Source organism: Drosophila virilis, chromosome X, assembly GCF_030788295.1.
Source record: "Drosophila virilis strain 15010-1051.87 chromosome X, Dvir_AGI_RSII-ME, whole genome shotgun sequence".
Taxonomy (NCBI): domain Eukaryota; kingdom Metazoa; phylum Arthropoda; class Insecta; order Diptera; family Drosophilidae; genus Drosophila; species Drosophila virilis.
Genome location: NC_091543.1, coordinates 22,301,876 through 22,325,352, shown reverse-complemented (window position 1 = coordinate 22,325,352; position 23,477 = coordinate 22,301,876). Strand labels below are relative to the sequence as shown.

Genomic DNA, 23,477 nt, shown 5'->3' with positions numbered 1-23,477 from the left:
TTAAAAGCACTCTAATTAAAATTATTAAAAATGTATTATTGTTTTTCATTGATGTATGATTTATTCGTTTAATAAATTCTTGGGATGTGTACAACTAATCTACCGAAAATAAATTGTGCTTACACTCACGGTATAAATTTTAAAAAGTTACCAAGCGCAAAATTGTTATACAAAATTTAACAAGTCTTTGGTTAGAAAAAAATTAAAAAAAAAAAAAAATAATAATTTACCGATTATTTTGCAGAAACCGTGGTGATCTTCTATTTGTTCCTATTATATACACGGTTTCTAACTTTAATTTCGCTATTAAATCACAAATTTTACAAGGCAATGCCGTTTACGTCCGTTAGTTTCTATCTTAAAATCCTTTTTGGTTAGCCTAGCGTATTGGTTGTAAAACTCTTGGGTTCACCGACAGTAGTTCTACCCAGTATTCGGTGGCAGTTTCTGCATTGGGGTATATTAGGTAAATATAGTCGCGAATATCTGGATACTTAGCAGCCACAACATTTTCGACGGGATCTGCTTAAAAACAGGTGGATAGGGAAATAAAGTTATTTAAATTTATAACATAATTTTAGTACAAAATACTACTTAAGTAGCTCAAAGACTACATACGCAACCAAATGCCAAAAAAAAAAAATACAATTCTACGTATACTGCAATTAGCACAGGTCGTTAATTTAAGCACGTTTCTGCTAATTAATGATTAGCAAACAAAAAAAAAAGATAAAAAAGATATACAAAAAAAAAAAAAGATATCAATTGGCTAGCGGTTTCAAGCGAGGCTTAAGTACACGATCGGCCGTGGACAAGCATGTGATCAAATGTAAGCAAAAGCTATCAACAATTAGAAACAAAAAATTGAATATATAGTCCGTGACTAGCTCACTTCACGTTGCGTTTATCCTCAATCTGTAACTGAGCAAATTCTAAGAATATCTCTTCCAATGTCGTCTGAGTTATGGAGTAATCGTCCAGATTTAGATCATTCCGATTGCGTTCAATTACGCCAAAGATTTCCGACCATTTGATGCCTTGCAATGGAATGTAATATGTCAACATGCCCTGATATTCTTCCCTAAAATTTCAAGAGTAGGTTGGGATTTATTTCGAATTTGCATTAGCCCGAGACTTACTGCAAAACGGCATTTGGGAAATTGGTGCTGACAAACTTCTTGACTTTGTCAATGTCATTCTGTATTTGATCAGGGCTCAGTACAACATCCTCCTCAATTTGCCTATTGGGTGTATTGGAGCTGTATGCCAGCAATTAAGAATATTTATAGATATATATATATATATATATATTTATTAGTGGCATGCATACAGATAATCCACTGACCTGCTCGCTTCTAGTATATCAGCAATGCTGCCCGAGTAGGGAATCGGTGTACCCGGCAACTGCTCCATTGAGATTTCTCCGTTCCTGAAATTGTTGTCGTTACGGCCCAATGATGTTCTGCTCCTGCCATCGTAGGCAACTGGCGTCGCCGCACTGCTGCTCTCGTATGGAAGCGGTGTCCTCAAATCTTCATCCGAGACAGGCGCTTTGAGCATGCTCTCTTTGTATGGTTGTTGTTGTTGACTGCGAGGTGCTCCACTGCGTCGGACTTTCAGTTTGAGTACACGACCTTTAGAGAACTTGTTTTTCAAATGCTGCGTGGAGCCAATGCACTTGAGCTCGCCATTCACCATAACAGCCAGTCGTGTGCATAGTGCCTCGCACTCCTCCATGCTGTGAGATGTTAGCACGATTGATTTGCCACCATCCCGTAAGCGACACACAATATTCCATAGGTGACGTCGTGCAGCTGGATCCATGCCCGTGGTGGGCTCATCCATATATATAATAGCTGGAGAGCCAATCACTGCGATGGCCGCGCTCAGTTTACGCTTATTTCCGCCGCTGTAGTTCTTTGTCTTTTTGTTCATATGCTTGGTAAAGCCAAAAGTCTTGCCCAGATCCTCGGAAATACTTTTGATGTTCGCCGGCCGCACGCCGCGCAACAGGCAGAATATTTTAAGATTCTCACGGCCTGTTAAATTATCTAACAGCGCATCGAACTGCGGACAGTAGCCAATCTTGTCGTATACTTTGGTCATGTCTGTCTTCAAATTCAGGCCCTGCACATACGCAGCGCCCAAGGATATCGTCTCGTCTCCAGTCATCATCTTAAAGGTAGTCGTCTTGCCAGCACCATTGACACCCAACAGGCCAAAGCATTCGCTTCTACAATATGAAGCACAAATTAGTGTCTTTTCCGCAGCCCAATAGAAACAAAATTCTTACTCTTCCACACAAAGCGACACCTGATTGACGGCAAGAAAGGGCCCATAATACTTGACCAAGTTATCCAAAACCAGATTCTTGGCGGCTTTCTCTTCGGGAGACATGTTCTCAACGCGCAGCTTCTCCTTCAGCACATCGTCGTCCATGTCAGTACGCGGATCTGGATGACGTTTCCTCCTAAAATGTGAGCAAGCCAAACAGGTTGAAGTCAAAAGTAACTTATTAAACTGCTAGCTTCTACTAGATATGACCCGGTCCAGCACGTGCACAAACGTGTGCCCTTTGGAAGAAAATCTTGGTGTGCAAGGACAATTCTTTTGAAGCAGGATGGACAGACAGACATGGACATGGCTAGATCGACTCTGCTGTTTGAAACAAGCTGGACACATAACAAGGTGTCTCTTGTACAGTGTCTGTACTATAATCCTGCCCTGAACCAAGGTTATTCATGAATGCTATACCCATAGTATGGGGGCGAAAAGTAGAAGCAGAGCTGTTTGCGTACAGGATAGATGTTAGTTGTGCACACACCACTATGCACTGTTGTTTGCACACACTTACTTTAAAAATTCGAAGTTCAAGTGTATGCCATATGAGCCTAACACGAGCAGTAGGAAAATGATGATGCCGACACAGACCATGGTAAGAATCTCGATTAACACTCCGGGATATTCCCAAGCAAAGTAACCCGGGATGCCTGTAGGAATAGTCAAAGGGTTAGAGAGCAAAATGATCAAGTGAATGTCTACTTACTGCAGCAATTTGGCACCATCTCACAGATTAGAATGGGCGGCAGGCCGCTAAGCTTGGAGCAGGCAGATCGCGAGGCAGCATTTACGCTTATCTTGTTGATGCACATGGCAAGCGAGAAGTGTGGATAAAGATTAAAAATTCGATTCAGAATTTTATATAGAATTGAGTCGTCGTAAAAGTTTGCAAGTAGAACGAATGTAAGGAATACCGCTATGCCAAACAAATTATTAAATATAGAGATGCGTGCGTAGCCTGTCGATGCGTCCTTAAAGTATAAGGAGAAGGCGTAGGTAAAGGGCAGCACGCAAAATGTAAAGATGATTAGCACGAAAGCGATGCGACCCAGCTCGTCGAATGTGCTAAAATGTATTTCCTGGAAACAGGCCAATGTGACAATTATAACCAGAACCGTAAATAAAAGCGTGATGAAATCCCAGAGAAACAGTGAAAACCAGAATATCCAACCCTTGACGCCGCAAACGAACTGTAACAGTTTGGCCCGCGATTGCCGCTCGTTAATCACAAACAGTGCGTAAAAGGCGGTAATAAAGCACATACAGAAGGCTATATTGGAGGCCAACTGTGTGCCCAGACTGGAGCCCATCTGCAACTGCTGCAGCAGTGTTTCCGTCTTGTAGGGCAGCGGCCAATTGGTAACACTGATTTTCGAATTCTCTCCGATCACTTCCCGGGCAATCGCATTATGAACCATGTTCATTGTGAGCGGTGCCGTATGCAGCGGCTGATTGTTCAGCCAAGCGATTATTTTATCATTTCGAAAGGTGGCGGCTGCCAGGTATCGTGCGTTTATCCAAACCTGCAGGGATGCGCTCAGGTCCAGTATGTACTTCGTAAAGGATTTATCGCCCGTGCTCTCGTACGTATAATCTGGGCCAAATGACTGTGCCATCTCTTCGTATTTATTGGCAATGCGATTATTTAACGAATTCGCATTCAAGTCTTGCCCGCGTTCCATGACAGTCACCGCAACCGGATACTGTGCCAGGCCGATCTTAATCGCCGGCAGATCACGGCTGGTACCACGCGAACGTGCGATCATTATTGTCAGTACCACAAAGAATACGGCCACAAAGTTTTGTAAGATAAGCAAAAATAATTTGCGATACGAATAGATCGCCTTCTTGTAGATCATAGCATGCCATTGGTTCGATACCAGTTTCATGCCGCGCAACAGTTGAGTATTGTTCGAGAGGGCGGCATCCGCTGCAAACAGTTAATTGAGCTTATCAGAAAATGGTCAAATGAAGCCAGAGAATAAGCTCAAGCACTGCTTACATTTCATTGATTCGTTGTCAACATTATTAGTTACAGCACCTCCTTTTAACCTGTCCGCCAGTTCCTCCTCATTCCGATCGACTGTTACATCGGCACCCATTTTCATGAATACCTCTTCCAACGAGGTATTGCCCACGCCAAAACCATTCAGATTCAGTTCCGCTGTGCGACTCTCCAGTTCCTTGAATAGTTGCTCAAACTTATACGAATAGTTGTCGGGCAAATTATAGGCCAGCTCTGTCCCAATATCGCTTTTTGGCCGTATTCCGGGAATATACTTGCTAAGCATTGCCGTCACCTCAGCCGGTTGACAATTGGCCTTCTTAACGCATACCTGAATTACAACAAACATTTAATTAACAAAGTGTGTATGTATGTGAGACATATTCTTGATCAATATCAATAGCCGAGTCGATATAGCCATGTCCATCTGTCCATCTGTCCGTTCGTCCGCCTGTCTGAACTAGCTTCTCATTTGTCGTTGTTCTTTCTGTCCGGCTGGACCACTATATCATATACTTAGTTGTTATAGTATTGATCGGTCAAGAAGTAGTTTCTTGTATGAACAAATTTGTTGTTAATCAAAACATCTTGTTCAAACTCGACATTTCTTAGTCTAAAAAGGCTTCTCACACACAAGCAAAATCCTATCAACATCGGATCGCTATATCAAATAGTTACCATAATCACGATCGGTCGAAAAGTAAATTCTTGTATGGAAAACTTTTCTATTTTTTAAGATATTTTTACCAAACTCGACAATTTAAGAATTCAGGCATGCCACGATAAAGAAAAGTGGGCAGCCGATATAAAAGTTACCTTTAGAACTGAATTATATATATATGTTAGTGTAATATTAATGTTTATCTCCCAACAAAGCACTTCTACATTCCCCGTGTGACATTTTGATTTACGAATATGTGCCTAGAATATTCCTAGAATAAAGTTGTAAAGTTGGCTGCGGGTGCAGTGTATAATCTAGTCTGCCACCTTCAGCTAGGAGCAAAGTTTTCTCCTTTCGTTCGATTCTAAGCTAAAGAGCTGCCTGTCGCGTATAAGTAGTTTTGTGCACTTACCAGACTATAGCCAGGACCGAATTGCTTCTTTAGAAAGAATGAGGAGCCGTTACATTTGATCATTCCATCGCACATGATGGCAATGCGATCGCCCAGAACGTCGGCCTCATCCATAAAGTGGGTGGTCAGCAGAATGGTGCGGCCCGCTTTCTCGTGTCGCAGTAGATCCCACAGTTGTCGTCGCGCAGATGGATCCATACCGGAGCTTGGCTCATCGCAAAGCACAACCTTGGTATCGCCGCAAAGGGCACAGCAGAGCGAAAGTTTGCGTTTCATGCCACCCGACAATTTATCGGCAGCAGTGTTAGCTTTATTCTCCAATTGAATCATCTTCAGATACTTGTCCACCTCTTTCTTTATGGCCTTGCCCTTAGCACCTTTCAGACGACTAAAGAATCGCAAATGATTCGCAACACTCATATCGCCAAAGAGCACATTATGCTGAGGGCAAACGCCAAGAGACATGCGCGCACCCTTGATATTGGTGCAGATATCGCTGCCATTGATGATGGCCGTGCCGGAAGTGGGCGGCAACATGCCAGTCAGCATGGATATGGTGGTCGTTTTGCCAGCACCATTGTGGCCCAGCAGCACGGTTATCTCATCTTCGAACATTTTAGCCGATATACCCTTGACAACCAGCTTGCCATCAAATACTTTCTTCAGATTTTTTATCTCCAGGCCAACGCGTTTGTTTTGAGGCTCCGGCTCAAAGCCGACCGAAGTATTTTGTTCCGGTTCATTGTCAATATAATCAACACTCTGATATTTATTTTTGCCGCACCAAAAGACGCGCGTACAGGGAAAATACCATTTGCGCTTCACTCCATAATCGCCAGGAAATATCTGCTCAACATACAAGCATATGAGCATATAGAGAACAGCGGATATTAGCAGCATGATAATAACATATCCAACGGTTAAATTGTCATCGACGTTGACCGGCTTGAAAAGGTTATTCCACTGTAGACCTTCTCCCGTACCTTCGAAACGCATTATTATAGCAACGCCAAACGCCATTGCCGTATTCAATATAACACACAGGCCCAACTTTTCGGATAAAGTGAGCAGATCATAGGTTTCTGATGTGAACATATACGGGACATAGGTAATGAACCAGATAAGACCAGTCACCGCAGCTGCTGTGCTGGACTTTGAGAAGAAAGAGGCCATCATGAAGCAGAAGCAAATGGTGGCTGTTATGTACGCGAGGAAGAAAACTATCAGCACAGATATATCGGCATGGGTGAAGACGGCGACGTCATCGGTATAACGTATTTTCATAAAAATTATCATCAAAAGTATCGATATGGTGAACATGATGAAGAACTTAACAAACCAGGCGGCCCAGTGTAACCAGTTCTGTAGTCCCATTATTTTCATGACCTCCTTCAGTTGCAATTCCTTTTCGTTGGCAACGTACTGCAAGGGATTAAGGGATGTCGTGAGAAGAGTTCATCGATTAGCAGCGATGCAGTCGGCTGCAACCGACTGTCCAATACTCTGTTCACAGTGTAATTAAAGTTAAATGCGAGTAGGATTATCCGACTGGAAGATACCCTGAATATGTCACTAACAAATGTCACATCAAATTCGGAGAAACGGTATAGACAGCTTATGAGGGTTTAACATTAACTTGTTCCCTGCTGTCCAGATTTGCCTTCTCCTCCTCCACCTCATATAGTCACTGAGATCGATGTGTTTATCGACTCGTTTCGGGTTTGCCCGTAGCCTACTTTTGCCCATTATAAACTGTTTAAAACAAGTGAAAGGTTAACTCAATCTAGATTTGAAATGGGTTCATTAAATCTAAATTGAACGGACGGAACACAACTAAGATACAACTTTTAATTTGGTGAACAGTGTATATGGACAGAGGCTAACGATTGCTTACCTTGGTAATGCACGTGCAAGGATAGATAAAGCTCAACAGCAATAGGAACGAGAACATAGTGCTAATTGCGTTTATAAATGGATCAATTAACCCGGCCGGATACGGATATCGCTGCAGCACAATCTCAGGCAAATCATTTTTAACTTTCGCCTTACTTCGTATATAGGACATGCTAATCGCGTTCTGTATGGGCAGGAAACCCTCGCGCAAATAGCCCGGAGGTGTCCCGCCATCGTCATCATTATAATTACGCGGTCCTGATATATAAGACGATAAAAATAGTCGCTTTGTTAGCCACGTGTTCCATATTGCGGCTTTTGCCGTCCGCAGCTCTGATGGAAAACGCAATGTGTATTCAAAATTGTCCATGGATACATTGAATAGTACGCCGGCAAAGGAATTATTGGCCACCACCTGCCCTTCAAGCTCCTGGGCATTGTCAACACCTGAAACGGTCATGCCCAGGCTTGCGGCCGCATCTTGCATTATAGACTCCAGTTCATCATTAACCGGCGAGAACACCAGCCTTAAGTTAGGCGGTCTACTTTGGGATAGCTTTTTTATGGATTCACTAAATATCGAATTTGTTACAATTAGTTCTTGGATATTAAGATTTTCATGATAAAGCGAAAGAACAGTGATCTTGGCTACGCATAAATGTATGTACAATAAATCAAAATTAAGTAGTATACAAAATTGTTTTAACGTGTTAAGCTGAACGTAAATAATTAATTTGTTTTCTTTTGACAAAAACAACAAATAATAATAAAAATAAAAGAAATTCACGGCATATTTCTATTAGTAAAATAATTTGCACCTAAAACAAACGATATGATTGGTTGCGCAGGGTAAAAATCAAAACTTAATTAAATTAAAATGCAAGCGAAAGCAATTTTTTGTTTCTATCAGGGACTGAAACGTACTGTCATCGATTTAGGAAAGCAAAAACCAACAAGACAACAAATTTATATATTCCATGCAGGTTTTGTTAGTGCGAAAAAGAAAAAAAACAACATAAAAGCCTTGCTATAATATACCAATTCAGGAGTATCTTTTTTTAAAAACGGATGAGTTTCTCGTCAATCTTCAGTCTACCCACGTGGGCGTGACCCGACATAATTTTAACCTTTCGTCTAACACGTAAACTCATGTTACAAGTCTCGCACATGAATACGGACAGACGGACAGAGACTAAGACGGAGCTTCCACAAAATCCATGTACGTTTTTCTTTACTGAGCAGTGTGTGAAAATAGTTGTTAGTTGTTTCGGAATAATAATCGGACAAGGCCAACCTGATTATCCACAGGCATCTCAGAAACATGAACTTTACGCCAACTTGCCCCCCTAGAAATATTCTCATAGAAAAAGATGCTTCAAATAACATTGAATCAAAAAAAACGTACACGTCAAAGTAAAAGAAATATAAATATGTTTCTTTCGCTTTTTTGCTAACACAACCAAAAATTAAATAATATTCACACATATTGAAATATATTTTCTTCTTCAGGCTTGAAGCCTTAGTTGATAAAGCAAAATGATGTTCAATTATTACAAATAACAACAATAACAAGTAAGAGGTTCTAGTCGGGAGCTCCCGACTAGGGGATACCGTGAACCCTCTGCTTCCAACATCAAATGCATATATATATACATATATATATTCTATTTTAGAAGCTATATGTCAAGTTTGCTGACTCTAGCTCTTATTATTTACCAAAATTGCCCAAAAAACACGATATCGATATCGATTTTTATCGATTGCTTGGAAACGGAGTAAGTTATCGATTATCGAAAACAAACTCGATCTGCGCGGGAACTAGGAGTACCTACATCTAAAATGTACGGATAGACAGATAGACAGACGGACATGGCTAGATCGACTCGGCTATTGGTGCTCATCAAGAATATATATACTTATGAGGTCGGAGCGTGCTTCCTTTTGCCTGTTACATACATTTGGATTTTGCACAAATACAATATACCCTTAAATCCATTTTTAATGGGTTCAGGGTATCAAAACAATAACAAATTTGTGCTAAGCAATAGTCCACTAGAATGGACTTTATGAAATATGTATAGCTGCAAGCCGAACCAATTTCTGATAACATTGCGCAACAAATCTATCCTTTTTTATGGTAAGGTTGCAACGTTGTTGATAAACTTGAGTCCACAAATGAAGTACTTAAAAAAAAAACAAATAAAACTAGGAAAAGCCAAGTTTGGTCCAGATAACCTGAAAAACAAGAAAGTTTGCCTCACAAGAACTTAATTTTCGAGCAATCGTTACAATGGCAACTGTAAGATATTAACTTATATCTAGACCGAAAAAGCTTTTCATGTAGGTTCATAATCATAAGTATTAAATCGGTTGCGATTCCAAAAGTGGTGTCGCTTGCGCTTGTAAACTCAAGATGTGCTCAAAGACAATTTAATGATGTAAACTTTTATCAATTTCATGAAACTTAAGTACTTATGCTCTCATAATCAAGTCCCAAGTTCGTACGGACGAACAGACAGATGATGCTGATCGAGAATATATATACTTTATGGGTTCGAACATACTTCCTTCTGCCATTACATACATTTCTACAACAAAATTTAAGCTTTTCCTCCATTTTCAATGGTTAGGCTGTATAAAAACATTTTCTTTATTCCGAGTGAGTCTACCAAAACATAAGGTTGCAGCCTTACCGGGTTTTCATTCTGAGCTGATCTGTAATTTGCGAAAGCTTAGTTGCTTTTTTATAACTTTGCAGACTGTACAATATGATAACTCTCTGGTTGGGATGATCCTTTAGTCGGAATAAAAAAGAAAACAAGTAAGAGGTTCTAGTCGGGAGCTCCCGACTAGGGGATACCCTGAACCCTCTTCTTCCAACACCAAATGCGAATTTGGTGACTCGAACTCTAATTATTTACCAAAATTACTCAACAGGATTTCGATATCGATTTTTATCGATTACTAGGAACGGGACAAGATCCTTGCATTCATACATACGGACGGACGGACGGATGGACATGGCTAGATCGACTCGACTGATCAAGAATATATATACTTTATGAGGTCGGAGATGCCTCCTTCTGCCTGTTACATACATTTGCACAAATACATTATACCCTTTTTACCCAGTGTGTTCTGGCATGTTAGCTTCTTTTTTATAGCAGCAGATGTGCTTCTACTTCCCTCAGCCTCACTTTGTGGGAAATTCATGCTCAAATATATTTGATATTTATTATTCGATCTTTCTGGAGTTACATCGAAACCGGCGTATACATTAACTCTTTAGATCTTTAAGGCTAGACAAACGTAATTTTGTATTTCTTAGAGTATGAGAAACCAAAATACCAAATTTCGATAGCTTCTATAATTTCCGAGCTATGCCAAACAGATCATGCAACAAAATCTACTTAAAAAAAAGGGCGAATATATATTTCGAATATCTACCCTTGAAGCATTGGCGATCGACCCGCTTATATAGACGGACATAACTGGCCAGACAGGTAAATTATAATCTCTTCAATACTATTCTTCTGCAAAGGTATAAATATTCGGCGAGGCAAAAGAGCGATTAGTTGTATTGTTTTTTGTTATTTATATATATATATATATATTTTTTTTTTGTTTTGTTTTTGACTTGTTTGATTTCACTTAGTTTTTTTTTTACCTCTTTGTAGTTAGTAGGTTCATGAGCGAATTCATTCGACGCCCATTTTCAAATTCAGATCTGAAAGTTGTGTTGATAACAAAATCATATTATAGATATTGAATGCATACGTATGGACGTGCACATAACCATATGCTACTGCTGCTGTTCTTATAAATATGAAAATATTTATTCTATAAATGAAAATTTTGAACGTAAAAAAAGGTAGCTTATACAAGGTGTGAATTGTATGGTTCATGAATGTAAGACCTTACATAGGACATACAAATATTTTTCTTATCAGGTCGTGTCTGTTTGTCTAGAAAACTCAGATCTATTCCTTCTCGTTCAAATTCATTTTCAAAGATCTTAACGAAAATTCATTTTAGGCGTGTTTCACACTTTTTGCAGAATTCAAGCATTCTCGATGGATATGCGATTTATAGAATTTTTGGGCTACGCATTAAGTTTTGTTCGATTTTTGTAAAATTCCAGCACACCAAGCTTGCCATGGGCAAGGCCGGGCAAGGCCGGGCAATACCTGTTAGTAATCTATAATAACGTAAATACTAGATTTGTGCACCAATTTTGTCGAAATTAACTTAGCTATTGATAATTTGAAGCTCCATTCTAAAGTTGAAACTTTAAGCTTTTAGATTTTAGCTAAGAGCAAGGTATTTATGCAGAGGGGCACAGCTACATTGACTCGATTATTAATTTTAATATTTGGATTTTATGCCGTTTTAAAAACTTGAACAATAAAAACAAGAAAGAATTCTGAATTTTGAATTCCCGAAGTTAGTGTATTCACAAATTCAACGTTTGACCAATTGTTCCTATGGTAACCATAAAGTGGTACGATTATAATGAAATGTTGACCGCCAACTAGGCGTAGCTACAAGACCAATAACGGATATTAACGTCAGTAATTTGAGTTGGCCGTGTCCCTCACGGATGGATGTGCGTCTATAGACTCTACCCGAAAGCAGCTGGAAGCAGGCTCTGGGTATGGACATGCCTCGGCCAGCTGAGCTGATTACTGATAGTCGGTCTAGAGAATGCAACCTTATATAATTACAGCATTGTGCCTAGGTATACGTGGCTGTGAAAGTGCTGGCTCGGAAACATACAAATTGAATTAAAAGAATATAAACAAACGGTGGGAACGAAGGCGACTGCAATTCAAAAAGTACTCTGACCCAAAGCCCACTTGTGAGAAAGCTTAAGAAGTATCTGTCTATAAACTGTTGGTAAATAGTTGCTTAAAACCTGGTGAGACATGAAAAACGTTATATATATGCCCATAGCGAAAGGTAGACGAAGCGGCATTGATATCGACCAGAAGTGGTCTAATTGGTTCGAGGCTAAGATATAGATATAAAGATGTATATACATAAAGGTGTGTAGATATGTAAAAATATAGATAAATATATATTTATATATAAGTGTAAATATAAATAAATATATGCATGTAAATGTTTAGATATATACATATATATATCTAGTTATATCGATTTTATAGTTGTATAGATGTATAGTTGCATAGATATATATGGACATGTAGCTATATAGATATAGATATAGATGTTAACTCACTTAAATAACTGTAAGCTGTCGATTTTTTGCTCCTCATAGTGCTTCTCTTCTATGTTTTCCACGTCAACTACGACACGTACCAGCGCGACCAGCAGTATGAATAATACCGGGAGTAGCAGTTCGAATACAAATTGTGTTTTGTGATTCAATTGAATAACCCAGTTTTTCCAAAGCAGCAGCAAAAACTTATCACATGTGGTTACTTTGCCCATGTTGGCTCATCCCTTCATATCCTGCTGCTAACTAATTTAACTCGCCTTATCCTTGGATTCCAATACAAAAACGTGTAAGACTGAAAGATATTTAATTAATAATAATAATAATAATAATAGTAATGTGAATCGTCGGCAACACAAAGAAACTTCGTTTTATTTCTAGAAAAGCACAATTAAAACTAATTATTATCAGATTTATGTATTTCTTAACTAGCTTAGCGCAGGATTTTAGTTGTATAGAAAATATGGACATGGAAACATTCAAATCAAAACGGAGCGAATGTTACGATAGGTGTCAAGCACGTCTCAAATGTTTTATATTAAGATCTTATGAAATGAATACTAAGCCAAATGTTTCAACCCAATTAATACCAAGGTGAAATATGTGTGAAAGATCCAAATCAAACGAATGTTTGAAAATGATTTTGAAGTTTCAAAAAAGTTGCATGCAACCCTTTTTTCGCGATTTTTCCACTCTTGCGAATGGAAGTTCGCAAATCCACATAGAATTAGAGTAGTCAACTTTTAGCTCAGTCAGTCAGTCAATCAGTCAGTCAATCAATCATTCCGAACAATCATTTCTATATGTAGAGATTAAGAGTGCAGGCATGATGCTTCATCCATCTTGGCTTATTGCATTTAATCTTGAGATTTTAAAGTGGAATTATCTCAGTTTAAAATTAACTAAAATACTAAATATATTCAAATATTTTTAATTTTGAGCATCAATATTCTCAAGGGAAGACAGTCTTCAGAAAAGTCTTCACGTTTCTACCAGGTGAGTATTTTAGATTTAACAGGTTATGGAAAGGGTTCCATCTGTGTATGCCAAACGAATAGAAATCTAACCGCTTGCCTCTTACAAAGTTTTGCACAAAATCATTTCAACCATTTTCAATGGACTCCGGGTACACAAAATACACTAAACGTAAAATCTCGTCGACGCATTTATCATAATTCCACATCGTATTCTATTTATAACCAGTTCATTGCAAATGATTTTAGCCTATTTCTGCACTTCGATCTGATTTAATTATAAACAAATATTCTCTTATTTGAACAAAATAAATTAGTTGTCTTCTATTTGTTCGACGGCTCGAGCCTTAAACCTTGTGTTCCCATTCCTTTTCACTGATTCATTTATTTTCACAGTAATATTTTTTTCTTTGTGAATAAAATAAAATTAGTTGGACATAGACCACGTTTGCAAAGCACAATTATATGCTATTATTTATTTAACTGTGATGTTGCACATTTTCAGAATTTATCATTTTTCTAGCTCGCACAAAATATAAAATGATTTTGTCAAAGACTGCCAGAAATAATGGTTTATATGCTTATACACTGAATAAATTTAATTGAATTATTCTAATAAGAAAATAAGAAAATAAAAAATTGTTGCTTATAATTGTTAAGTATTTAATGTAATTAGGATAAATATTCTAATTTCCGAGCGTTCTAAAATCATACGATTTTTTATTAACTTTCTTTAACAACAAAATGAAAATCACGTCTAAAAAATACAAACTAATCAAATATAGAATGTTTGTCGATTCGATATCTTTATTACCTTTTAGCCGAATTTACACTCATTCATAAGTCTTTAAGCTTTCTACTTTCTAGATCCACTAAGTAAACGCAAGTGGAAAACTAAAATCTACCCGTCTTGATTTACACTTCTATTTCTAAATATGATTTAATTGCATCGAATAAAGAAACGAGCGTTGGATCACAAATCACGTTACGGTTCACGAATCAGCAATCAATCCGTCAGTCAGTCAGTCAGTCAGTCAGGACAAACAGTTCTTTATAATGTTAGAGACGCCGCCTGCTGCATGTGACATATGTATACAGAAATCTATCATATACCCTTACAATCATTTTCAGGGTATCCAATCATTGGAACTGGCGTGGAAAATTCATTATTGGACATTTAGAACAGAGCGTAAAAACCGAATCAATTCGATGTGCTCGACTAGAAGATACACTGTAATTAGCACAATCGGCTTAACATATTAACATGTGTAAAATAAAAGAGTATTTATTTAATACACGTGGAATTTGGGTTTTGACAATAAGGCGTATAACATCGCCAAGAAATAAATCCCCGAGCACCCCTCAATCAATATTTAATACTATATTGGTTAAAAGCATCACGATTTGAATTCTCTTTTGAAAAAGCGACAATATATCAGCAATAAACTCGTTTTGATATGACATAGGAGCATATATACTTCAAATTTCAAGTTTCAGCTTTTGTAGTTTTCGTGATGAGCCGGACATAGCTAAATCGACTCAGCTGCTCGTCCTGATCAAACATACATATATACACTTTATGGGGTCGGACGACATGCCTTCTGCTGTCTGTTACACACACCCACACAAGACTTACACACTTACAAAAAGTGAAATCAATAATGCGCGTTTAGCCTAATCTACTAAGTAGAAGATGTTGAAAAAAGTAATGTAATTGTTAAAAACGGGAAGGTTTTGCTGTACAAACAATATATAAATCTAAATAGAAATATCAAATGCAATATTTTATATTATTTGCAGTTTAAGTTGAAGTTGTCTGAGTTGCTGCTCCTGCAATAATAGAATTGTTTTATGGTCTTGATTAGATAACGTTGCAGTAAGCTAACGGCAGACGGAGCTTAAGACAATTTCTCTCTCAGGTGAAATTTCAAAGTTCAATTACGTTTCGATTAGCTTTTTATTAAAGTTATAAATGATTAAAAAAAAAAAGCGGCTAAACAAAAAAAAAAGAATGGGCGTCAAGCCAATTGCATATTTCTACAGTTTCTCAACCTTGAACTCATTTTCAAAATGTCATTCGAGAAGTGTTTAACCGATTTGGAGCCGTAAAAGACGGGGTATTACCTGCCACTAGTCATTCTAAAAAAGAAAGTCTCAAATTATTGATAACAACGCTAATCTACTTAAGATTAGAATTAACACAGTCAGAATGGACTGATATGGTAATCTTGATTCTTTTGTTATCATTAGATGAAAAGCACTCGTAACACATACAAAAAAAAATGTGATTGCTGTCAGGCGTACCTAAAATGTCTCGTGACACTATTAAGCTATTTATTACACATTTACATTTGCATTAAATGTACTATTTTATTTTAAAATCACTTCTATTTTTCTGTCCCATATCCTGTCCGTGTAATGGATATTTCCTAATCGGTGAATATTTCAAAACTATTCAGTTTACAAAGTTCAAAAGAGTTCGTGCAGGATCCATGTTGCGCTCTAGTCGGGACTGCCCAACTAGGAAATACCCTGAACCCGGCTTTACAAACATTCTAATTTTCTTCTATACAAAAAATAAGTATGAGGTTCTAGTCGGGAGCTCCCGACTAGGGGATACCCTGAACCCTCTTCTTTAAACATCAATTGCATATATATATATATTCTATTTTAGAAGCTATATGTCAAGTTTGCTGACTCTAGCTCTTATTATTTACCAAAATTATCCAAAAAACAGGATATCGATATCGATTTTTATCGATTGCTTGGAAACAGAGTAAGTTATCGATTATCGGAAACAAACTGGTCTGCGCAGGCACTAGGAGCACCTACATCTAAAATTTCAAGTCTTCAGCTCTTATAGGTTCTGAGATCCTCGCGTTCATACATACGGACAGACGGACGGACGGACAGACGGATAGACGGACAGACAGACATGGCTAGATCGACTCGGCAATTGTTGCTGATCAAGAATATATATACATTTGAATTTTGCACAAACAATATACCCTTATACCCATTTTCAATGGATACAGGGTATAAAAATGCACTTTTATAAATTATGCTGCGGCTGTGCTTCTTCCCGTTTTACAATTTCCAGGACACAAATATGGCATCAAAATATGTGTAAGTCCCAAAGCCAAAGAATATAACTCCAAGAGTTTTTTACAATTTGTCAGAATTTTGGACAAAGTATCCCACAAGTTTAATATTCTTTCGGGCTTCAATAAACACAACATTGATCACTTTTTTAGAGGACATTCTAATTGAGGAATACATATTCTAAATCAGCATCAACAGCCAAGTTGCATAGGTCCGCCTTTGTGTTCCAGGCAGTACATAGTTTGATATCGGACAACCATATCATATAGCTGCCATAGGAACGATCAGACGAAATGTAGGTTCAGATATGGAAAAATTGTGTGCTTGATCAAACTCGGCATTAAATAGTTTTAGTCGTCAGCATCGAAACTATGGAAGGAATCGATCGGAAAATTTATTTTTGTATGGACGTCCAAATCATATATCATATACACAGCTCATGACTTGGAGATAGTTTGTCTTTAAATTGATAGAGTGTACATACGTTGGAAATGCCTTGTGAGTTATTCCAAACAAACAAAACAAAAAAAGTAAGAACGCGGTAGTCGAATATGCTCGACCTTAAAATCCCCTATATACCTGGGTCAAGAAAATATTTTGGTTAACAACAGCATGCTTTGACTTGTTAAAACTATAAAATAAAGCCCGATATATTATTGAAAATTAAATGTTGATTAACTTTTTTGTTTGAAGTACGATTTCTTCATGAATATTGAAAGGTATAAATATGACATAATATGTGCATATATACACCATATCGCAAGGCACTAGCTTTGAAATTGATTTCAAATTTGGAGGAGTGGCAGAATTGTCCAAAGAGTGAAAGATTTCTCAACTGTATGTACGATATATACTACACGACAGCCTCTATATCAATTTTGATCCAGACTATACGAGTCTGGATCAATCTATATTATAAGCTCATCGTCCTGGTCAAGAATATATATATCCTTAATGGACATGCTTTCTGCTGCGCTGTTACATACAGTTGCACCAAAGCATTACACCCTATTTGTCACCTTTTCAATGAGTACAGGGTAGCAAATAATCATTTACATTTAAAGATTTATGTAAAGAGTTTACGAAATGGAACAATCCATTAACTGATATTTAATAATCCGGAGCATAAGTCGATTCGACTGCCACACAAAAGAAACAAGGAAAGAGCATTGAAAAAAGGCTTGAGAAGAAAGAATGAACAGAATATCCGATATAAATGTCGCATTGAGGGATTACAAAGCGCAAATTCTCATACTTAGATTGCCAGCACTTAGAACGCGAGACTCAATTAACCACACACAAATAAAAATAATTGTTAAACCGACTTTCATGGTAGATGAGTCATGGAAGTACATACCTTTGTATGAGGTACATAAACCAAAACAACAACAACCACAAAAAAACAAAAAACAAAAAGAATAGTTAATGCAGAGATCGGCCAACTGCTCGGCGTTGGCGACAAACGCAAACTGAGTTAACTGTGAACCGAGAAGCGTATTCTGCTCATTTTTTCAATTGTTCAGTAATAAATATACAATCTATACAATAACAAAAATAACGCATATGACATTAATTACCATTGGCCTTTCCGACCATCGCTAGTCCATAAAAACGGCGATATGAGCTAAAAGTTTTAGTTGCCTTTCATGTCTGAAGTGGATGTGCACTTGCTAACTAATAGACATTACCCACGCTGATACGTTAAGGGAATTAGCATTATTATTTAGGCCTGTTCTCGGATTGAAGCCTGATTTATCGAAAACCGGTTTCAACAATTTGTGAACCATTTTCAAAATATCCCCAACAGACGTCAGTTTCCGTTTCATTTGACGAGGTTTGTTTTACGCCAACAAGTTGTTGAATGACTATTTAGCCAAAAAAAATTATATTCTAAAACAATCAATTGGCATCCAATATACTCATCTGCTTGGGAAAAAAAACTATTTTCTGGCCTTTTATTTCGAGTAAAGGAGCCATTAATTTAGACATCAATGCTAACGAGGCAAGTTTGTATGTATTTGGAAATGTGTTTCATTTTTTAAAAGTTTTACTCTCGATATAGCTATATGCTATAGTTATGGGATATGGATAATTGTTTGAGTAAATGTAGCCTCCATAATGAAATTAATAGTCGATTTTGATGAATCAACCCGATGAATGCTATATAATACACGATTCGGCAATTTCAAGCCTATTCAATGCATGTCAAATCAAATGAACATGTACATATATATATAAGCATATATTTATAATCTACTCATCATCGATTCGTCACACAGATCGTGTCAGAATTGCCATTGCGTTCAGGAAACACGTTGGGACATCATTTGGATATATGTATATCCAGTGCAAAGTACTCAATATACATATAACGTATGTATACAGCTTTTATGACATATACCGCAGATAACTCTCTAGCTGTTATCTATCAAGTATATTCGATAAACGAATATAAATCACCATAAATTTATAAGCAATCATATTTCAAATGGGTACCGGGCGGGTACTGTGCCGCTGGACAGATCAATGATTAGTTATCTTTATGCATTTTATACCAACAAGTACGTCGAAAGGTCGTGCAAGTTGCGATTACTTAAGTCTGAAGTGGTATTCACATTTAGCCTATTTAGCAAAAGACCCTGGCAGCCAAAGGCTGCTCTCGAGAATTTGCCTACGAGTGGATAACCTCGCTAATTTGTTAACAATGAGAATCAACCAATGAAAACAAGTAAGAGGTTCTAGTTGGTAGCTCCCGACTAGGGGATACCCTGAACCCTCTGCTTCCAACATCAAATGCATATATATATTCTATTTTAGAAGCTATATGTCTTGTTTAATGACTCTAGCTCTTATTATTTACCAAAATTGTCCAAAAAACAGGATATCGATAACGATTTTTATCGATTGCTTGGTAACGGAGTAAGTTATCGATTATGGGAAACAAACTGATTTGCGCAGGCACTAAGAGCACCTACATCTAAAATTTCAAGTCTATAGCTCTTATAGGTTCTGAGATCCTTGCGTTCAGACTAACGGACGGACAGACAGACGGGCTAGATCGACTCAGCTATTGATGCTGATCAAGAATATATATACTTTATGGGGTCGGAGATGCTTCCTTCTGCCTGTTACATACACTTGGATTTTGCGCAAATACAATATACGCTTTTTACCCATTTTTAATGGGTTCAGGGTATAAAAATAACGAATTGGCAGACATCATTTAAGTTATACATGAGTTCTAAACGGTATTTAAAATTCCTAATAAAATACCGCCAGCTGGCGCTTCGCATTACCAATAAATATGAATTAATAAATCGTAATATAACAAGAGTTATCCAGTGCCTGACTAGTAGATACCCTGTACCCAACAGCGAGCTGCAACTGCTATACCTTTGCAAAAGGTCACGTACTCCAATTATTGCTAAGCTCTAAATATAGCGTAAGCGAATTTTCGTGCCAGATATCCAATATATAAACTAAAACAACCCTTTATCATCTATTTGAGTGCAGAAATACAAATCAGAGACACGTGTGAACCAGATGACTCACGCGGCACTCGAAACTCGTTTGGGTGTACTTGTCAAATTATCTGGAAAAATCATGCGTCGTAGAACTCAAATTCGATTAGGTACATATGTACATATATACATTGCTAGTTATAGTTTATACATAACCGATAACAAAATACAGCACACTCAAGGGTGAAAACATAAACATGCCAATCGGCACCCATATAATTTTAATTGGACTCCTGGCACGTGGCAAATACACGCGTGACACATGCGTATAAATGTTGGGCGGCATTTTTGAATTTATTTATATTCGCCAAATATTGTTCTATCATTAGATGACACAGAGTTTCTAGTTCTTATTTTTTATATGTGTCAAAGAGTTTTGTGCAAATCCCCATGAATATATATTCTCAATCAAAGCACAAAAAAAAAACAAATACTTCATATAGCCAAGTCTGGTCGAGCTCAAGAACGTTAAGATTTCAAGACTTGAAGTATATAAATAGATCAAATATTCTAAACACATTTCTGAGCTGAATTAGGTTAGGTCAGGTTAATAAAGAGGTATGTTTAGTTGATCAATACAGATTTAAGCAATATCAACCCTACGCACAGTGGGCAATTTAGCTGATTTAGCGTGAAAAACTAGATTTAGATTTGATGATAAATACTTTGTCCAAACGGGTAATAGTTGCTAATATACATGTATAAATATATGTATATACGATTATAATCGAAATTATTTACACTTACCAATAGTCTAACATCCAATTTTGTTAGCTGCCTTTCCGTAACCGTTGATTTGCTTAACTCAAAGGGCCTTAACTTGTTTATTTGCTTATATGTATAGATATTAATAATTTCCAATTTGTTAATAGATGTATAGAAACCTACATTAAATAAATTGATTTGTTCGATTTGCAATTAAATATTTTTGCAATGTCATCGTTATTTAGGTATTTATAATTGGCAGCATAGGTTTATGCTTGAAATACACATGTCCAATACCGTAACGGTGTATTTTGAGTGCGATTTATAACGGTTACTGTATGTTTATTTTGCCTGCCTGCAATGCCATGAATCACGATGCGCATGCAACAGACACGTCAGTTTCTGAGTGTGTTTATGTTCCGTTAGACGCAAAGGCAGTGTTGTCAAACAGAAAGAACTTGTTGATATACATATAGACATGCACATATACATATATATTTAAATATGTATGTAATCTTTGTCGAAAAAAAAAACTCACTTTCCCGTTATATGGGGGGCTTACTAGTAGCTCAATACTATCCCGTTATCCTATTCCCCACTTGTGTACATATGTATGTATGTATTTACAAGCACATGCATGCGCAGGTAAATATCAAAATATCAAACAAAAATCACAAACTAATAGGCTTAAAAAAAAAAAAAACAAAAACAAACAAAACACTACGTTTGATTACGAATGTGTATTGCAATATTCGACGTTGCTGCCTTCGTCCTCGGCTAAACAGCTGTGCGGTGCACACACAGTCACACACTTGAACATAGATGCATACAATAAAGTGCATGCAAAACAATACTCAGCGAACTAATATTACTTTTAACGCTCGCGCACAAATGCAAGCCAACTCTCAGCGGTAACTGAAAAGTACGCCCACAGCACAATTTAACCAAGAGAAATTTATAACTAAATACAAAACAGATGTGAGAAATTAGGGCTGTGTATGCGTGCGTGCTGTCAGCTGCGAGAGTCAATTGTCTATCGGTTATCGACAGATGCTGTCGATTAGAGTGACCATATATTGGAAATATGAAAATTTGAATGCAACGGACAAAACGTGCATCGCATAAAAGAAATAGAAAAAAAAAAGAATTTAATTATTTATTTATTAATTGATCAAATTCAATAATTTAAAGCACATAATCATGCCAAATACACTTGAAAATCACGTGTGCACTGATTTTTTAATAATTTTTTATTGACACGCCCATTGCTCTATCGGCATTTTACAAAGTATTAAATAAAAAATCAATTTTGCTCGCACGACTGCGTGAACATATGTGTACCGTCCTGAAATTCCCAGTCGAAATGCTATGGTATATTCAAAAACGAAGAGTCATGTTCATAAAATATTCATTTTGACCTGTTTTACTAATATTCAACAGAATGTAAAAGACATGCCATGGAATTTTCAATATTTATAAGAATGGGTCAACGAATCCATTGTGGGGCTTATATAAGCGAATCATTTGCCCCAATGAGTCGACAATTTAGTATAATTTTGATAATTGCTCATGAAATGACTTTCATTGGTAAACAATTAATTTCCCTCACGTTTTAGGAGAGACTGACTCAGTTAAGTGCATCGACTTTTTTATGACCTCGCGCAGGATATTATATTGCAACGCATAAAAGAAATCATCTTAAGATCCTGCTTTCATTGAGTCCGAGAATTTAAAAAAGGCCCAATCAGACGATATTCTATATTCTGTATTCTACATATTCTAATCTGTCAGTAGCTGGATCATCTATAGAGTCAAGTATAGATATATTTCGCTTATATCAATGGTTGAGTTCATTTAAGATATATGTTCTCCTATAACATACGTTCCAATGCCAAAATATTGGTACAACTCGATTGTTATACCCTAAACTGAAATCGAAAAGCAGTGTAAAGAAGGGTATTATGGTTCTGTGCAGACCGAAGGAAACATATTTAACCCAACAAGACTTAAGCTTAAATAGTCGAGTCGATTTGGCCATGTCCATTTGTCTGTCTGTCTGTCCGTTTGAACGGTTTGATCCCGGAAAGCATAAAGTTTAGTGATATTTGAACGTAATCCCGCCTGAGCTTGTTTCAAATTATCGATATATTGTCCCAATTCCTTAAAATCGCTCAAAAATCCAATATCAATTTTTGTGCTTAGACGAAAGCTAGAACATTTACATATGCTGGCAGCACGGCGCAAGGCTGAGCGAAACTCCTAGAATAAGCGTTTGTTTGTCGAATTTTACCTCACAAAAGACTGTGCATGTGGAATGTTGTCTTGGGGTTTATATACGTCATGGGGTCACCGAGAACCATTGCGACTGCGTTCGGATCCCGTCCAACTAGAAGCTGCTGAAGAGATTGACCTGAGCTACGACCTTTAGGAGGCAAACTTCACGTTCGATACAGTCGTTTGAGAGATACCATGGAAGGCCGACCCAATACTTGAACGGCATAGGTCCAAATGGACATCAGCCTCGATTTGATGAGCAACGCCTTGGTGGAGATACGCAGGCTATGGTCGCCTATCAGGCTTTTGGAGCCCGCCAGAAGTGCCTGCATTGCAGATAGACAAGACCTG

At 37.4% G+C, this 23,477-nt stretch overlaps 1 protein-coding gene across 5 annotated transcripts; it reads right to left on the bottom strand.

Moving 5' to 3' along the window:
• Positions 1 to 35: 35 nt before the first annotated feature.
• Abca3 (ATP binding cassette subfamily A member 3) lies at positions 36 to 21,843 on the bottom strand. Of its 5 annotated transcripts, none has more exons than XM_032439645.2 (14): positions 21,725 to 21,843; positions 20,895 to 21,031; positions 12,554 to 12,845; positions 10,979 to 11,038; positions 7,313 to 7,883; positions 5,419 to 6,840; positions 4,343 to 4,676; positions 3,047 to 4,270; positions 2,855 to 2,990; positions 2,294 to 2,470; positions 1,331 to 2,233; positions 1,140 to 1,259; positions 893 to 1,081; positions 36 to 522 (listed from the first exon to the last, which is right to left on the bottom strand). In XM_032439645.2, exons 3-14 carry the CDS (start codon positions 12,763 to 12,765, stop codon positions 495 to 497), a joined length of 5,376 nt encoding a protein of 1,791 aa, XP_032295536.1. In that variant the 5' UTR covers positions 12,766 to 12,845; positions 20,895 to 21,031; positions 21,725 to 21,843; the 3' UTR covers positions 36 to 494. The 5 variants fall into 5 exon arrangements, with proteins under 5 accessions (XP_032295536.1, XP_032295538.1, XP_032295539.1 ...); XM_032439647.2 differs by having other exon boundaries at positions 1,346 to 2,233; positions 21,725 to 21,842; XM_032439648.2 differs by lacking the exon at positions 10,979 to 11,038 and having other exon boundaries at positions 21,725 to 21,842.
• Positions 21,844 to 23,477: the final 1,634 nt, after the last annotated feature.

Coding starts and splice junctions, on each gene's coding strand:
- Abca3 (XM_032439645.2), bottom strand. CDS start 12,765: ATGGGCAAAGTAACCACATGTGATAAGTTTTTGCTGCTGCTTTGGAAA. Junction 7,884..10,978: donor AACCTACTAACTACAAAGAG/GTAAAAAAAAAA, acceptor TTCGATATTTAG/TGAATCCATAAAAAAGCTAT. Junction 4,271..4,342: donor TGACAACGAATCAATGAAAT/GTAAGCAGTGCT, acceptor AACTGTTTGCAG/CGGATGCCGCCCTCTCGAAC.